Source organism: the organism of the source record quoted next, unplaced genomic scaffold (genome assembly GCF_019419815.1).
Source record: "Pyrus x bretschneideri cultivar Hongxiangsu unplaced genomic scaffold, Pyrus_bretschneideri_v1 Contig11, whole genome shotgun sequence".
Classification (NCBI taxonomy): Eukaryota; Viridiplantae; Streptophyta; class Magnoliopsida; order Rosales; family Rosaceae; genus Pyrus; species Pyrus x bretschneideri.
The window spans coordinates 8,746,362-8,766,142 of record NW_025999402.1 but is presented as its reverse complement, the minus strand read 5'-3'; the positions used below and the strand labels follow the sequence as shown (position 1 = coordinate 8,766,142).

At 36.5% G+C, this 19,781-nt stretch overlaps 1 protein-coding gene across 1 annotated transcript; it reads left to right on the top strand.

Annotated features, from left to right (window-relative positions):
* Nucleotides 1–2,690: 2,690 nt before the first annotated feature.
* On the top strand, nt 2,691–8,071 carry LOC103940365. The gene is made up of 7 exons (XM_009350466.3): nt 2,691–3,471; nt 3,593–3,679; nt 4,141–4,509; nt 5,758–5,928; nt 6,116–6,169; nt 7,170–7,316; nt 7,406–8,071. Exons 1-7 carry the CDS (start codon nt 3,229–3,231, stop codon nt 7,781–7,783), a joined length of 1,449 nt encoding a protein of 482 aa, XP_009348741.2. The 5' UTR covers nt 2,691–3,228; the 3' UTR covers nt 7,784–8,071.
* Nucleotides 8,072–19,781: the final 11,710 nt, after the last annotated feature.

Below are 19,781 nucleotides of genomic sequence, written 5' to 3'. Positions count from 1 at the left end.
AAGCAAGCGTATGGTGCAAAGACTGAAATGCCCTTTTATCAGTGAGCTGCATGTGCATGAGCGTTTCATATATCATATGAGTTCAGAGTTGTTTCTGGTAGCATTGTGGACTGACTGTTGAGACATATGCTAATTGGAGTAGAATTCTTTTCCTTTCAAATCTCTATTTCAACGGTCACGATTAAGCTACATTAATATCTAGGTGCTCACTTTTTTAATATACCAAATTATTTATTAGTGCTTTAGATCAAAGGGACCCTCCCCATTCTGTGTGGTCATTGTCCAATTTACTCACTTGGTGTTTTACTACGTACTAGTATAATTTCAGAATTTAATTACACTTGCGAATTTACCCTTCCTTCCAGTTAATTTATTTGGTTTGAATGAAACACAATATAATATTTTTTTTAATTTAAAAAATGCCCTCAGTATTGTCAGTGGGAAATTATAATCCCACGTTTGAAATGTTTTTGAAATATTGAGCATGTTAAATGGAAACTATCTGAATAATCAAAGAAACCAACATTCTCAACTGGAGTCGTAAATTAATACCCTTCATGAGGCTTGAGTTAGGTGGAAAAAAAATATTCTGGAAAAGTTAATATTGGTAAATATGATTTTCTTCCTTTTTTGTCATGTATTTCAAATACGAAGCAGCTCCAAATCTGTACCAGTCCTATGAATCAACTTATTTCCTACTTTGTTAAAAAAGAAAAAGAAAATATTTCTAAATGAAATACGTACGTATATACGTAGCTACCTGTCTTATTTATCATTTTCCATGCATGCATGCATGGTTTTAACTTTGTCAGGATTATTATTTACAGTGAACATATATATACACACACACACACAAGAGTAGCTAGGGTCTACTCTGCATTTTTTTCTGCACTTCCCATGCTCCAAGGTAAATTGATCGATTCAAACACATTGGTGTTGGACCACTCTCACTTTGATTACCACAAGGCATATATACCATGCTATTGAATTTTGAGAAAACAATGCTCTGTATATACCACCAACTTATATGAACCCAAAGGACCTTTTCTCTTTCGGCATATTTCGATTTATCTCTATGTTGATTTTTTCTTTAATTTTGTAAAAAATAATAGAGTTGTGCATGAAAAATAAAGGGTTTGTCCTAATTTTCGAACGGATCTACTCTTCTTTTCAACCAACCGAAACACTTTTTCGCTTATTATGTCCTTCATATTTTTAAGTGTCAAGGATTTACATGAAAGAAGTTCATCGTTACATGCGTCATGATTCAATGATGCATTGTCATGTGTAAATTTTTCTCCACTATTATTAGACTTGAATACTATAGTAGTGATGACCCAAGCATATAAGCTGTTCTCGATCGCAAGCAAAATCACTTTCCAAACAAAAGATCTTACGAGATGCTATAGTAAAATATCACGAGATGTGGTGGAGGGTATTTAAGCAAATGGAAAATTTAAAAGTTTAAGAGTCAAATCCAGATTTGTGGAGTTGAGAAGACTGACAACCAAATTTTTTATTTATTAATGAGGAGCAAATTAAGAAGAAGCATTCGAGATTCGAGAATAGAAGGTTACCCATTTATTATGTTAAACACACTAATATTTTCATATTATTCAATCCATTACTTTATTTACTAAAATTTTGTCATTATTTCTGAAATGTATACACACATGGAGAATGGTGCGTTTGTAGCACAGATCAAGGGACACATTGTCCCGATCGATCGAGTACGTTGAATTTTGAATAGTCCTCTCTTTGGGTTTCGTTTTCATCGCCTCAAAGTTCAAACCCTAGACATATTCATTTATTGTTGTAACAACTAATTGGATGCTTGCTGGTTTCTACGTATTTATAACTTTGACGTTATAATTATATATGTTGACAGAAAATGTATGATACAATCCATGTAAGGTTATCTTTAAGAGTAATGTTAGAGAGACTAAATTAGCAAATCAAATGAGGTGTCATCAATTGAAAATGAGCACGTTTATCAGCGATTAAGTAATAATTCAATCACCAACTTCTATGTCATTTAGTTTATAAAATAGTCTCCCAAACATTACTCTATCTTCAATGGAAAACTTATTACTTGATTTGTCCTTGGAAATTACTATATATTTAGTCTCATTTTACCATTTGAAACAAGTTTTGTCTTACTTTGTCCCCTAAAACTGTCATTTTCGTATATTTAGTCTCAATTTACCCCATTTTCGTTCATTCATCAAATAGAGGTTAAATTAAAATGTTAGAATTAGGATAGTTACATGGTTGGATTCCTTCCAACATAATATGTGTGTGTGTGTGTGTATGTTGTAAATGGTAACATATCTTATTCACATTCGGATATACCTACATTTAGGTGAGAAAAGGTGACCGGGCATGCAATGCCATGTGCTAGAAGCAAGGAATACGCCAAATGAGTGTTACTTGGTTGGAAGACTTATATAAGAAGGTACATACAGAAACAAATTAAAAAAATACTCGCACATAAAAAATAATATATGGAGAGTCTGAGAAGTAAAGAAAGATAAAGATCTAGAGAAGTTCGAAGAATTGGAAGGTTTGCGGTTTCAAGTAAATATTAATGGCAAAGTGTATTGGGGCAGATACACATTGAAGGAGTGCAATAAAAGGTGGTGGAAGTTTCAGTTGGGGGTATTGGGTAGGTCTCCCTTTTTATTTTCATTTTTAATGCTTTTCTAGCCTGTCCACTGCCCACTGCCCTCCCCTCTCCTTAAATTTCTTTGCCCTCAACTTGTATACATCGTCTCGTTTTTGCTACGAGATCCTGTTAAGAAGCTGCTGATAGAGGTTTATAAAATTTTAAAAAGAAAAGGCAGCAGTGCTTCCAATATATATGAAACCAATGTTGCAGGCAATGATGATCTTGATGTTGAAGCTCTAAAGGGTCTCTCTCTCTGCGCTGTGCTCTGAGCTTAATTATCCTTCACCCACCTCCCCTTCCTCTCCATTAATTTTGTAAGTGTAGAGAGAGAGAGAGAGAGGACCCTCTTGGTTGCAAATTGCATCAAGTCCCTTTCCTTGAAGTTTTGTGGTTTGTGTGTGTGGGTGTCTGGTGCAAGTAATATATCAAGCAAAATAGTCAGATTTGGTTGTGTTGTTTGTTTTACCAGTAATGGTCAAGTGCTTCTGCATCTTCTAGCAGCTGCTTCTAGCTTTTTCTTTCCATTGTCTCTCATCTCTGCCACTGAATGAGATAATAGCATGGGGACTACTACTACTCTTGGTGGAAGGAACAAGAGAGAAAAGCACTTGTCACCTGTTCTTCTTCTGAAGCACTTTTTTCTCATCAGCATATTTTTCCAAAATTTTTCACTTTCTGTGGAAGCTGCTTATTCTGGAAAGCTGAAATACACAAGGCATAATAAGCAAGTTAGCAGCTTGAGACTGGAAAGGATTGAGAAGCACTTGAACAAGATCAACAAGCCAGCTGTTATGACCATTCAAGTATGTGCATTTTTATGACTTTTTTCACAATTTGTAATAATTATTAAATCAAATTATTTAGCTTATAATTATTTTGTACTTTCATATGTATATACATTAATTTTCCCTTCAATTTTTGCAGAGTCCAGATGGAGATATCATAGATTGCGTTCATAAAAGAAAACAGCCAGCTTTGGATCACCCTCTTTTAAAGAATCACAAGATCCAGGTACAAAAAAAGCTTAAAAAGTTGACCTTTCTCACTCCCCAACAATTTATTGAATTTGTAGCTTTACATTTAACTTTTGTAACTTTTTTAAAGATGCGGTTTTTTTTTGTCAAATAAAAGATGGGGTCACACACACACACACATCACTCTACCCTCCTTAAAAATATAATTAGTCACAGTAGTGCTGCATTGATCCTTTTGTACTAATTGCGTTCGAATTCTTTTTCGTAATTTAGATTTATTTAGTGTAAAAAGATTTGTACCTAAATTTGAATTTTCCTACATGTAGTTTAGATGATTAGTGAAAAAACTTCTTGTATCAAAAGAAAAACAGTTCGTTAGGTCAATTAAATGGTGTCGCCGAATAAATCATGAGCTCGGGTATAAATCATGAGCTAGGGTTTGGTGTTGATGCATTATTCATTTGTTGTGTAATCATATTTGTGTACGTGTAACTGCAGAGAAAGGCACCAGAAAGGCCAAAAGCAGTAGTAACAAAGAAGATGAAGCAAAATAATGATGACGAATTAGATGGGATTAAGGATAATAATAATGTGATTAATGCCACTGCTAATCAAGGAGGAGGAGGAGTGATTAAGGGTGCATGGGTACTGCAGCAAATGTGGCATAGAAATGGGACAAGATGTCCGAGAGGAACGGTTCCTATACGGCGGAGCACAATGGATGATGTGCTGAGGGCCAAGTCTTTGTTTGACTTTGGGAAGAAACAGCATCGTACCAGTTTTAATATTAATAATAAGAATATTACTGCTGATCTTGCTTCCAGACGAGTCGATGCCCCCGATGTGGTCAGTGGGAATGGCCATGAGGTAAACCCTAATGATTTCCCCGTCCAATTTAAGCCTCCATTTATTCATCAAATCGTGCCTGTACATATGTGTATGTGTTCTATTATATATAATATATTATATCATCCTAATCATCATTTTGATATGATAACAAGTGTTATTTCCGCAAATGTGAGCTATAATAATTGATCAGGGTAGTGTGCTTGATGATTTTAGTAAAGTTCAAATACTATTTCATAGAAGAGATAATTTAGGTATTTGTTTTATAAAGAGAATTGTTATTGGCACTCCAAAATTCTCATTCTACATTCTAAACTTTCTATATTTAGAAAGAAAAATACACTTGTGAGAAGTGTAGAATAAAATTTTTGAAGTGCCAATAACACTGCCCTTTATAAAAAGAACAACATATTTTCCAACTGCATGATCATCTTCATCGCATCATCTTCTTGGAAACATGTGTTTCTTTTTCTTTTTTCTTTGCAATTAAGTTGGATTTTAGTTAACAAATTAAGGAATTAGATATGATGCATAGTAATCGAGAACATTAAATGGACGACACAATTTGTTAGCTATACATAGATTTTTTAAATTTTTGGTTATGTTAGCTATAGATAGATGATTTCTTAATTGTATATATTGTTGAAAATTAAATGTGTATAGGTTGTTGAAAATTAAATATGTGTGGACCATGAAGTATAATACTTTGACTATAAATTAAGTTATCGAAAAGCCAATCTTTGTTAGATATAAAGATTATATGTTACAATTATCTAACAATTATTATATTTTATGTAGAATATACTTTTTGATAAACTAATCAACAAATTCAGTATGAAAACTAATTACATATTCTAAATTGATTTTTTTTTTTTTTTTGATAAACTTTATTAAAAAGCAAAGTCTCCGGAGCATCCCGTACAAACAGACCCAGTGTCAGAAAGCCATTCGTAGTACAATTAGGAACTATATTTATATAAAGATAACATTAAGGATATCAATTTTTTAAGTCAAATGATAAAAATAAGCACGTTAATCAACATTTAAATAATAATTCAATCATTCACTACCAACATCATTTAGTTTACAAATTGGGTCTCCTTAGCATTAATTACCTCTTATCCAAATATGATCAGAAGGGATGTCAATTTACAAACAAACAATACAGTGTAAAAATGACATAGAAATTTCAGATTTTCTAATTCCAAGTAAATGGTCATTAATTGATTATTTAACAGAGATTATGTTGTATGATTGAAAATTATGTAGCATGCAATCGCGTACACTGGAACATCCCAAGAGTTATATGGCGCTAGGGCTACAATCAATGTTTGGACCCCTTCGATCGAACAGGTAAACGAGTTCAGTCTCTCACAGATTTGGGTTCTTTCCGGGTCGTTCGACGGCACAGATCTCAACAGCATAGAAGCTGGATGGCAGGTAGGTTCTTCTTCCATTTTATTTATTATATTATTTATTACTTATTTGTACACTTAATTAGGTCTAATTATTAAATCACCTCTAATTAAGAGGATTATCCCATTTTTTTAATACTACTATTATCTACTTTGAATATGGTATTAGTTGAATTTCGATTTCCTGAAGCCTTGATTGTTCCACTAGTCAGGTCAGTCCGGAGCTCTATGGTGACAGCAGACCTAGATTGTTCACTTACTGGACGGTCAGATTCTATCCCTTTCTCTCTTGCAAATTAGGTGTATATATTTGGCATGATTATTTTCCCAAAAAAAAAAAATGATTAGTGATTTTCCATACTCAAATCTTTGCGTAAATCATAATTTGTCATGCATACAAAAGCTTTTCTTTGTGTAATTTTAATAAAGTATTTATTACTATATGTCAAACTGTAAATACTTATTACGTACTAAGAAATTACTTGTTACACTTTAATCACATTGCACAAGTGATAAGCCTTTTATATATATTCATCAAATTAATTTGAGTACTAAACAACATGGTTGACAGACAATTACTTATGAATATTTTGACTATGCTGAGTAGGTTTTTTATTTTATTTAAAGAATAAATAAAAGATTTTATGACAACTATTTGTTTTTGTGACAACTATGTTGAGTAGGAGAGATTCTTCAATGTGCCGAGAACCCAACCCGGTACAACAAGTATAATAATACAGATGGTTGGCCACTTGGAAAAGAATAATATTTCAACCAATTGTTTGATAACACTTGGTGTACCAAGTAGTATTTCTAGCATACTGAAAAATCATTGAGTAAGTAGTAATGTGAAAGTCTTCATTTAGGACATTATTGGGAAATGAAGAAATTGGTTCTAACACACATTTTTCCAATTTCATTCAATAACACCCTATTCTAGAGGTAGCTAGAATAGAATTTTATCAAGTCTAGTTAAAAAGTACTACACATTTTTTGTGCAAATTCTAGTTCTAGGGCATGGGCTTAGAGCTTTGAAAATCTATATGCATGCATGTTAGTCAACAATAAAGATATTTGGATATTGCTCTATGTATCATTTGGCAATATGGGCTCCATTTAATTCTTTGATATTGTTAGAGGCTTCAATGTCAATGAATATTCATATATTAATTTGTTTAATTATTTGATAACTTTAATATACTTTAAAGAATTCGAAGAAGTAATATCGTTTAATCTTCTATTTTATTTATTTAAAAAAAAATACAGACAGATTCATATCAAGCAACTGGGTGCTACAATCTTCTGTGTTCCGGATTTATCCAAACAAACAGCAGGATAGCTATTGGAGCTTCCATTTCCCCAGTCTCATCCTATGCCAGCAACCAATACGATGTCACCATTCTTATATGGAAGGTAATCCAAATCATCCAATATTAACATACAAATTAATTAAGGTGGAAGAACAATTTGGTTAATGAATGCATGCGTATGTTTAATTATAGGATCCAAAGCTAGGAAATTGGTGGATGGGATTTGGAGACAATACCCTGGTAGGGTACTGGCCAGCAGAGCTATTTACACACTTGGCGGACAAGGCAACTATGGTGGAATGGGGCGGCGAGATTGTGAACTCGAGGGCCAACGGCGAGCACACCGCCACCCAAATGGGGTCAGGTCATTTCGCTGAAGACGGGTTTGGGAAAGCAAGCTATTTTCGAAACCTAGAGATTGTGGACTCGGACAACAGCCTCAGCTCGGTCCGGGATGTGTCAACTTTGGCTGAAAATACCAATTGCTACGACATCAAGAGCTCCTACAACAATGAATGGGGCACTCACTTCTACTATGGTGGCCCCGGGAGAAATGCACAATGCCCATGATGACATCATCATCACCATCACCAATGATATATTTGAGTACCATATTATTAATTGAGTAATTGGTCTAGTTTAGTTAATTAATTCCTATAAATATAAGCAAATTCTTTTTAATTATTATGTAATTACAGATGTGCTCCTTCCACTCTTGTTTCTGCTATTCCGGGCCACAGTTTTCATTTTGCAAGGAAGGAAGCTAAAGTTAGCTAGGGTTGTGTATTATTAGCTAAATAAGGCAAACTAAGAATTGCACAAACAAGCATGGAAATAGCAAACTTTGTTTAGAATTCATTTTATTTTTATGTCGGGTAGAACTTTCCCCACCGTTTTCTTCATGCCAAAAAGAAAAACAGTTGCTTATGAGTTTCTTCTTTCACCATTCACGATATTTGACGAATTTTCCACGTAACTGTGGGTGATGACTTAGCCACATCGAAAATTATTCCTCCGCATATTTTTATTCTCGACGGAATAATTTATATTTAACTAAATGAGCTCTAATTAAATCTATAGTGTTCTTTTTGTGATATATTGTGTAGGAGAACAAGCCTCCACGATTGACTCAGTAAGTACAATTAAGCGCAAACCGAACCCAAATTAAACACACGGACGCTGAAGATCAGAGCTTATTCAAAGACAAATCACATGGCATATGAACGGACAAAGTACCATCTAGTGGTTAAGCTACTCAACGAAAATACAGAGGAAATTAATCAACCATAAGCAACCACCGTGAATGACTTGACGACGACTTCCCTAGACGCTGCATGCGGCAATCGTACGTCCCAATTCCACTCCCTTATTCTTTAGGCAGTCCCAGGACGAGTGTTGATCAAGCTTTCCACAATTAATACAAGAAGTAGAGTAGCACACCTTATTTGATGCCCGCAACACCACCCCTTACGGAAGAAAAGAAGACACTATTTTGTAGCCCTCGCCAACACTAGTTAATTACATGGGACTTGAGTTGATGGAGATACCAGCAAAATGCACTATAATTGGAACCCGCAGCACCACCGCAAAAATAACAGCCTTTTCTTCTTCTTTTTCTTCAAGTCGAAGTCGACTCTGAGAGTCTTGAACAGCCTTTACTTCTTTCTTCTCACCTGTGCATACATTTGTTTGAGAAAGTTAATGCGCAGATAAGTTGATAACATACACACACATATATGTAATCAAGCTATGTGGATCGATCGTACACAACCATAGGCCCTTTATGACTAGTCTGTATTAAATTCTGGATGGATCTCATTCAAATCATCAAATACTTACTACTACTGCATGCTGAATTCATGTTCAATTACATTTCATTTATTCTAGCTAGGCTAATTTGTCAGTTAATTAGGAGGATAACAAAGCCCTGCATATGCATGCCATACTTGAAATTAATACTCCCCAACTAAGCGAATTCTGTGGAGAATTCTACCCAGGTCAGGTAAGGTAACCGACCAAATGGACAAATTAAATGTCTAGTTGTATTCATATTCACTCGTAAGTGAGAGGACTTAGAATTAAACTTCGTAAATGGAGAGTGCATAACCAATTTATTTCACCACACCCCTTACTGTAAATTTATCTTTGTATAAAAAGGATTTTGAAAAAATTAGGGTAAAAACTCAGTTAAAAATTCTAAAGATGATCAAGAGCATATTTGTTAATTATTATTGTCTAGCAGAAAGATAACGACATGAGTTAAAAAGTTAGCTGTTAGGGGTCAAGAGCACATTTGTTTATTTTTTATTTTTTATTTTTTTTTAATAAAGTGACAATGTTAGTGTGTTAAATAGTTAGTTGTTAGGGGGTAGAGAATTGGTGACAATCAACTTGCACCATATTACATAGAGGATAATTGTTTTCCGCCACTATGTTAATTAAAACGTCATTTGCTTTGTTAATTATTACTTGGCAGTCAAGTTAATTACTTGCTTTTTGGCCTTCTCTCTTACTTATTTTTGCCTAGTTACTAATTAGTATTGCAGTGTCAGTCAAAATTAAATTGACTCCAAAACATTCACCCCTACTTACAGTACGAGAAGAAACAATTCCCACACGTTTGGGAAAACTACCACCAGTGCCACCCTTTAAATTACTTAACAGACCATCTGCTTCTTTTAATCCGGTGAAGATTTTTAGATATTTTTTCGATTCGCTAAGGTAACAAACCAGTACTGGGAAAGCCGAAAGTTAAAAAACTAAAAACAAAATCCAGGTGAAATAAGGAATTCGAAGCCTTATTTGATTACCAATGTCTAGTAGTAATTTCAATTGTCCTTGTAGGTTTAGGAAATAGTTCGTGCTTCTTTTACTTGATCAACAAGGACTGTTTATTTTCTTATAAAAGCCTACCAGCAGTACAGTCTGGCCCTCCAAATTCGCACAAACATTCTTTGCTATCTCCATTCCTCCTACGTTTCAGAAATTCCGTTATTGGAGAACAATTTAGAAACAAAAATAACAGAATACAAAACTTGAAATACTTATATTTTATTACTCAAAATTACTTGCAATACAGAATGAAATTACACAATAAATATATAAATTAAAATGATACTAACTTGAATGAATCAAAGGTAGAGGCTAGTGCAAAAGTTATGTCATTCAAACAGTATTTCCGTCCCACTCTTGTGCTTGTGGTTCTACAATGTCTGCTCGACCAGAACACAACTACCTAATTCTACAACATGTACTGGATTATAAAATTCTAGCAAATTGTTTTGTGTGTTTACTCTTTAAAAATTTTGTACGAAAGAAAAAAAGAGGAAAAAAAGATAATGATACTTGGAAACTATGATTACAGATATATAGATTGTTTCACACCCTATACTTGAAAACTATGATTGCAGGTGTCTTTTAATCGAAACGTTTTTTAATTAATTAAAGAGGAAGAAAAAATGATGATACTTGAAAAGTATGATTGCAGATATACACAACTCTTTTTAAGAGCTGTCTCTTAATCAAAACGTTTTTTAATGAATAAATTAATTAAAAACTTAAGAGCTGTCTCTTAATCAAAACGTTTTTTAATGAATAAATTAATTAAAAACTTAATTCAACGACCACAAATCCTACGATTTCAATCCATTTCCTAATGATTAAAATCCTATTGAAATTAAAAAGGACTAGACCTATATAAAGGCCATTGATAATTCAATGTTTCCCGATGTGGGACAATAGGAGTCTCAAAACTCCCACAACGATAACATGGGACGATGTGCGAAAGCTTAAAGTTGAGTCTTTCAACAAACTTCTGGCGGAGGTGAAAGCAGTCGCGAGAAACCGAGACGAAGAACTTGACTTGCTCCAAAAGAGAGTTGTGATCGATTTGGTTGAATTTGAAAGAAAAGCCGCCAAGAAATTCAGAGAAGCGGAAAGCTACTTCTGCTTACTATGATGAAGAAAAACCTGCTTCTGTTTGTTATCATCATAAAGACAGGAAGCTTGATTACAGAAGCAGCAGCCGAAGCAGGAGAGATGAATATGAATACTATAAGGATTGTGATGAGGATCTTGAAGAGCAACCTAGCATTTCGATGATGAAGAAGAAGAAGCAGAAGCCGGCCAAGAAAGTGGCGAACACAAAACCATCCGCTCCATCAATTCCCTCTCCAATACCGGAGTTGCCTAATGAATTCAAGGAAAAGATTGCATCCTTGCATGGTTACCAAGTGCAATTGGTGATCCAGAAACAACTTTTCAAGACTGATTTGAGCAGTGGTCTCGTCTCTCGATGCCAGTGAATCAAGGGATTAATAAGAACTTTCTCTGCGAAGATGATAAAAGATTGAACGACAAGGGATTGGTATATGTGAAAGTGATAGATCCATGCTTAAAGGTGCATGATGATTTAAGGTCGACCAAGTGGAAAGCTCACAACAACAATAATTTTGTATTGAATTTTGAATGTCTATATTTTGTATTATGTAAAACCAAGTACAAGGAAAGCTCATATAAATGAGCGGAAGAAGGGAAAAGAAAACAGAAGCCGAAAGAAAGGTGAGGACAAGCAGAAAACATGGAAAAGTAAAGGTGAGGAAAACATGGAAAAGTAAAGGTCACCATACACCCATGCTTTCTGTCACTATACACCCAGAAAACATGGAAAAGTAAAGGTCACCATACACCCATGCTTTCTGTCACTATACACCCATGCTTTCTTCCAATACTCCCCCTCAAGCTGGATCAAAGGGATTAATTGATCCAAGCTTGAACAAAAGACGTTGAAAATCAACAGAAGGTAATCCTTTTGTGAAAATATCCGCAAGTTGATCATGACTGCGCGTGTAGTGAGTGTCGATCACCTTGGACTGAACTTGATTTCTGACGTAGTGACAATCAACTTCAATATGTTTAGTTCGCTCATGGAATACAGGATTCGATGCAATGTGCATCGCGGCCTGATTATCACAGTGTAGGGACATGGGTTGTTGATGAGGAAAACCTAAAGTCAACAGAAGGCTTTTGAGCCAAATAAGTTCACAAGCAGTGGACGCCATAGCACGATACTCTGCCTCTGCACTAGAGCGTGCAACAACACTTTGTTTCTTGCTTTTCCAGGTAACTAGGTTGCCTCCCACAAACGTACAAAACCCAGTGGTAGACTTGCGATCGAGAGAATTGCCTGCCCAGTCAGCATCGGTATAGCCTGAGATCTGAGTGTGACTATTGTTGCGCATAAGAATTCCTCTACCAATGGAACCCTTAAGATAACGTAGCACACGATGAACAATTTTCAAATGATCCATGCTTGGAGAGTGCATAAACTGGCTAACAATGCTGACAGCATATGATATATCAGGACGTGTGATAGTCAGATAAATGAGTTTGCCAACCATTCTTTGATAGTAACTTAAATTGGGAACTGGATCACCGTGAGTTTTTAGCTTCAAGTTGCTATCCAAGGGGGTACGAGCAGGCTTGCAATCTGTCATTTTTGCTTCGTGAAGAAGATCCATGACATACTTGCGTTGGTTGAGGAAGAAACCCTTGTGAGAGTGTGCTATCTCGATGCCCAGAAAGTATTTGAGAGTGCCAAGATCCTTGATAGCAAACTTGTTGTTGAGATACTGTTTAAGAGCATTAATCTCTGACATATTATCACCTGTCACAATTAGATCATCAACATAAATGAGCACAACTAGTTTACCCACTAAGCTGGAACGAACAAATAGGGAAGAATCCGCAATACTTCGACAAAAACCAACCCTTTCCAGAACATGACTGAGCTTGGCATACCATGCACGTGGACTTTGCTTGAGACCATAAATGGATTTATGGAGTTTGCACACCATTTCTGGATTGTTTAATTGAGGATGACCTGGGGGTAGCTTCATGTAAACCTCTTCTTCAAGTTCACCATGCAGGAAAGCATTTTTAACATCCATTTGAAAGAGAGGCCATGCATTGTTAATTGCAACCGACAACAATCCTCTAACAGTGTTCATTTTTGCCACCGGAGCAAATGTCTCTTTATAATCGACGCCATAGGTTTGTGTAAAACCTCGAGCAACCAAGCGAGCCTTATTCCTTTCGATTGTGCCATCTGAATGAAACTTAGTTTTGTACACCCAACGACTCCCCACTGCCTTCTTTCCTTTTGGAAGTTTCACTATAGTCCATGTGTTATTTTCATGGAGGGCTTGAAGCTCCTCTGCCATAGCATTTCTCCACTCACTGTGAAGATTGGCTTCTTGAAAACTTTGAGGTTCTCGAGCTTCATTAATGGCACTTAGGAATGTAGCAAAAGAAGATGAGACTTTGCTATAATCAATAACATCAGTCACGGGATATGATAGGAGCATATTTAGGCGACTTACTTAGCTTGTTTTCGTGCATCTATGTTGTTAATTCATAGTTGTTTTAGTAGTTTAAGCCATTTTCGTGTGTTTTTAGGTTCATATGGCTAAGGAAGCAAAAAGATGCATTTTGGAGCATTTTGGAGCAAAATTGGGCTTGGAATGGATAGCATATGCTTGGAGCCAAAGTGTTGGACGAATTTGAAAGCCTTGTATGCACTTTGAACATAAAACAAAGGGCCTAGCCCAATCAAACAATCCTTTGAGCTCAAAGGATTGTTTGATTGGGCTAGGCCCTTTGTTTTATGTTCAAAGTGCATACAAGGCTTTCAAATTCGTCCAACACTTTGGCTCCAAGCATATGCTATCCATTCCAAGCCCAATTTTGCTCCAAAATGCTCCAAAATGCATCTTTTTGCTTCCTTAGCCATATGAACCTAAAAACACACGAAAATGGCTTAAACTACTAAAACAACTATGAATTAACAACATAGATGCACGAAAACAAGCTAAGTAAGTCGCCTAAATATGCTCCTATCAAAATACCTGGCAGTGTAGGTCACATAATCATGCAACTTGGATGGAAGTTTCCTCTCTCGTACAGGATTGCGACGAACTGTAGGAGATTGAACTGCAGGTATTTGAACAACATCATGGTTGGAAGGATCACTGGAGGGTGCAGTGTGAATCTCTGATGAGGAAGGGTTTTCATCTTCAAGATGTTCCACCGAGTGAAGGTTAACATCATCCGGCACATGATCACTAGGAGTGCATGTTGCATCTTCTCCGTTTGGATATGGAAAAGGAAATAAGTCCATCAAATGTTCCCCCTGTCTAGAGTAATCCAGTGATTGTGAGAAGTAAGGAACATGTTCTTCAAATTTAACATCCCTTGAAACAACCATTTTTCTAGTTGTTGAATTATAGCACTTGTAACCTTTTTGGGTAGATGAATAACCTAGAAAGACACATTTGGCAGCCCTTAGGTCTAGCTTGTCATGATTTTGAGTTTGAATGTGAACAAAGCATGTACACCCAAAGACTCTCAAATGGGAAAAGTTGATCTTTCTATTTTTCAAGACCTCATAAGGTGATTTAAAATTCAACACTTTACTAGGCAATCTATTGATGAGATATGCCGCAGTAAGGACTCCTTGAGACCAAAACTTCTTAGGCACATTCATGTGAAACATAAGAGCTCTAGTCTTCTCAAGTAGATCTCTATTCTTCCTCTCGGCCACCCCATTTTGTTGAGGTGTTCCAACACAGCTTGTTTGGTGTAATATACCATGCGTGCTCAAGTAGTGTGACATGTTATGAGACATATATTCTGTGCCGTTATCTGATCGTAAAATATGAATTTTTGAAGCAAATTGGGTGGCCACAAGTCTATGAAAATCTTGAAAAACTTCCATCACTTCACTTTTAAATTTCAAAAGATACAACCAAGTAATCCTTGTGAAATCATCCACAAAAGTTACAAAATATTTGTATCCATCAAAAGACTCTATAGTTGGTCCCCAAACATCGGAATGCACAATTTCAAAAGGGTTACTAGCCCTAGACAAAGAGGAAGTAAATGGTAATCTAGTAAACTTAGAAAAATGACAAACATCACAAGGACTTGTAACTTTGCACATATTTGGGAACAAGGTGGATAGAACTTTTTCAGAAGGATATGCTAGACGTTGGTGCCAAAGTTGTTGTTCTTGAGCTAAGCTTGAAGTGACTTGAAAAACCTTGGGAACTTGAATATGCTTGGAAAGATAGTAGAGACCATTTAAGAAAAATCCTTCACCAATCGTCTTCTTGGTGACTACATCCTGAAAGATCACATTTTTGGGAGAGAAAATGGCAAGACAATTTAATGAGTTTGTGATCTTGCTAACAGATAAAAGTTGAAAAGGGAATGAGGGAATATAAAGAGCCTCAGACTCGACATCACTTGAGATCAAATGTATTTTTCCTTTTCCCACAACCATAGCATTTTTTCCATTGGCAACTGACACTTGGGATGGAATAGAAAATTTTTCAAATTTATGCAAGTTTGTAGACTTGTTAGTCATATGATCAGTGGCTCCAGAATCTATAATCCAATAATCATGCACATTACCAATGTTGAGAGCAGTTGAGAAGGAGTGTAAGATACCTGGGATGTCCCTTTGTACCACGCCTTCATTTCCAGCTAGGAAGCCAGCAAACTGTCCTAGTAATGCAGTTTGATTGTTGTCACACTGATTTAGTGGTCCTTCACTATCTCCAAGACCTTGTTTCTTGTGAAGAAACATAGCAAACTCGTTGATCAGTGCAGCTGGATTAGTGGTGAACTTCAGTGCTCCATCAGAAGAAGTTGTGGCAACATGATTTGCCTTGTAAGAAGGGTTGTACGAGCCTTTCGAGACACCTTTGTTATCCCTAGGAAACTTTGGTTTTAACTCTGGATGAAGAATCCAGCATCGATCTCTTGAGTGCCCACCAGCATCACAATGGCTACATTTTAAGCCAGTTTTCTTTCCTTTGTAGCCTCTCTCCTCACCAAGTTTTTGGTTAGAGAAGTAAGCCCTAGCTTCTGGTATATTTGCCTTCATGTCCAAGGTCATGACTTTCCTTCGAACCTCTTCTCTTTGAATTGTGGCACACACACTTGAAAAAGAAGGCAGGTCGGGATTCATGAGGATATGACTTCGAAGATCTTCGAATTCAGGACTCAGGCTTGCTAGGAGTTGGAATATTTTGTCTTCCTCGGCTCTTTTAGTTAGCACAGCAGCGTCGATGGTGTGTGGTCGATACACATTCAGCTCATTCCACATAGTGGTCAGCTTTCCAAGATGTTGCACAAATGGCTTCCCTTCCTGTTGCAAACCAGCAATGTCCTTCTTTAACTGAAACACTCTAGCCACATTGTTCTGATTTCCATACATTTCCTTGAGATTTTTCCAAAGAGTCATGGAGGATTCAGCATAGCTAAAAATTTCTGCAATCTTACGATCCATGGAATTGAGTAGCCACGACATGACCAACTGGTCTTTGCATAGCCAAGCATCATACTCCGGTGAGGTAGTCTCAGGCATTGGAATAGCACCATTAACATAACCAAGCTTTGATCGTCCTCCCAGAGCAAGAGAAACTGCTATCTCCCATGGAAGATAGTTAAACTCATTTAGCAAGACAGAACTAAGACGTTGATTTGGGTTGATATCAATATCTGAGTGTGGTGATGGTGGAGTAGCATGAAAGCCGTCTCCTTCCAAATTTACTAAGCTTTCTTCAGCCATGATTGAAGGACAAGAAGCTCACAAATCTCTCAAGAGAACATCACAGAGACAGGCCGGTTAGGGTCACTGCTCTGATACCATATTGAATTTTGAATGTCTATATTTTGTATTATGTAAAACCAAGTACAAGGAAAGCTCATATAAATGAGCGGAAGAATGGAAAAGAAAACAGAAGCCGAAAGAAAGGTGAGGACAAGCAGAAAACATGGAAAAGTAAAGGTGAGGAAAACATGGAAAAGTAAAGGTCACCATACACCCATGCTTTCTGTCACTATACACCCAGAAAACATGGAAAAGTAAAGGTCACCATACACCCATGCTTTCTGTCACTATACACCCATGCTTTCTTCCAATAAGGGCCCACTCCAACAACACCGATACTGTCCCAACTTAACCACCTGCACAATCCTCAGGTGTGGGGTTTTATCACAAAAGGCCTCGGTGTTAATTAGAGAGGGGTATTTCTATTTAAAGCACTCTTCTCTTCTCCCTCTGTCCGATGTGGGACTGGGGGTTCCAACACTCCCCCGCACGTGAGACCCCACTTATGGGTCACACGTGAATTTCCACACATCGGCAACCACGTGGAGCCATGTCGGGACTCACCCAATCACGCGGGGCCAATGGGGACCCACCCAAACACGTGGCATCTTTGGCCTAGGTGGACAATCACGCGGGGCAAATGGGGACCCACCCAATCACGTGGCAGTACGGGCCCGTCCCCTGGCTCTGATACCAAGTGGAAATTTTCAGGTCGACGGGCCGAGGGCCCACTCCAACAACACCGATACTGTCCCAACTTAACCACCTGCACAATCCTCAGGTGTGGGGTTTTATCACAAAAGGCCTCGGTGTTAATTAGAGAGGGGTATTTCTATTTAAAGCACTCTTCTCTTCTCCCTCTGTCCGATGTGGGACTGGGGGTTCCAACATTTTGCCTATTGAAGTCAATTTCTAGGGATGAGGGGGTTGGGTTTAAGATAGGGGATATGATTCAGGTTTGGTTTTTTCGAGTTAACGATCCCAATCTTGCCAGCAAAGAATCTATCCGCTTTGCAGTGGTTAAGCTTAAAAAAGATGTTAATGCTATTACTAGCAGCACTGTTGATAGGCAAGAAGCTGCTGAATTGTCGATGACAGAGAAAAATGAGGAGTGGAAAAAAGATACAAACGATTGTAGTAATAGTAGTAGTGTGAGTGCCAACCAGGAAGTAATTGAATCATCGGCGACCAAGAAGCCGTTGAAGTCTGGAGCCACTAGACAACATGTCAGTATCAAGTTCCGAAATGTAACACTTGCAAAAATTGAGACTGTTGTTTCTGTTTTGTAGATCCTTTAAATTTTACTTAACGGAAGAGTTTTTCGTTCATATATTTATGGAAGATTAGATGGTTATATGTGATTATTCTTATGTATTCTTTCTTCCATATGCGACCATTGACAAATGGTTTTCTGCACGCGGTCGTTGGACGTATCACGTATTGAAGATGGACCGATGGAATTCACATACTTTTAAGGAATGAAATTTTTCTTGTAATAAGAGGTTTAATTTTGAGGACAAATAGTCTGTCATGTCAGTAGAGCTAGGACTAACAGTGAATCATTCAACCGTAGATGCTTGAGAGCAATGAAACTAGAACCTGCGAAGATCGATAAAGGCAATAGTACTATATATAACATTGTTGGTTTATATGCAAGACGTATATAAGTAGATTAAGTCTTTGATCATCATATATTAGTAGTATTTGTTTTTCTCAATAATTTGTTGAAGCATTTGTGTTGCAATTTAATCTTATGCGCTTATGCACCCTGTGGTTCTTGGATCATAAAGATTAATTAATTCTGCCTAATAGTTGAGTTCATGTGCGATGTCTATATATTATACTCGAAGATTCTTGGTTTCGCCCGGTAACGATTAGTTTATGTCACTACCTAGCCATTTGAAGTGCTTCTTTGCTTATATTAAGATAAGAAGGAAGGTGGTGGCTCTGTGTTTTCAAAAAATTTCCTCTGTTTTGACAATCAGTATATCATCATTTCATTCATGCGATTATGAAATATAGTTCCAGGACAAAAGGGGTAGAGAAAAACTTAGAGAAACTTTGAAAGAGACTAAAAAAAGATATGGGACACTTGGAGTTAACAAAAGACTTAGCGCAAAACCTAGGTCAATGACGTTCTAGGATTCATATAACCGACACCACTTAATGGGATAAAAGTTGATTGTTTTTTTGTAATACAGAAAATTCGTCTACTTCTGGTAGTCAATGAAGTGCTACTGCTGAAATAAGACTTATATTTGGATACAAGTGAATTCAAACTGTGATTCTATGCTGAAAAGACGATATACATCCCTGAAATGAATTCCCTAAATTAGTTAACTGCAAAGAGAAATAAATACAAACGTCTTCGGACCCCTCGGGCCGTGGACCATGGTGGTAGTGTTTGGCATTGGTAGCATTGTTCTTCCCAAATATAAGTCTCATCTCGGAATTTAATTGCATCCATTATTTGCTGGTGTTTTGCTAAAGTTAAATCCTTTGAAAAATTAGGTTCTTGCATTTGTTTGACTTCGTTTGGATCCCAAATTCGTACGGACTCATAGTGGATAGGAAAAAGAACAAATTTTGGGAATAATGTATGTAAGAAATCCCATATCTTAGAGCATCTCCACCAGTTGGTTGGAGGGCAGGGGCAATAAAATTATTCTTACTTTCACTCTAAATAGTAATTGTCTTTGTGCAAATCCGGTAGTTTGGAAGGAGGAACGGCAAGTACAAAGGTGATTACTAGTCACAAATATATTTTTTAAAATTTTTTATTTATGTTTTTAATATATAGTTGGGTATTTGTAGAAAAAAAATTGAGTATTTTTTTTTTTTTTTAACTTTTAGTAATTTTTTTGAATTTTTTACTTTTTAGAATAATATTGA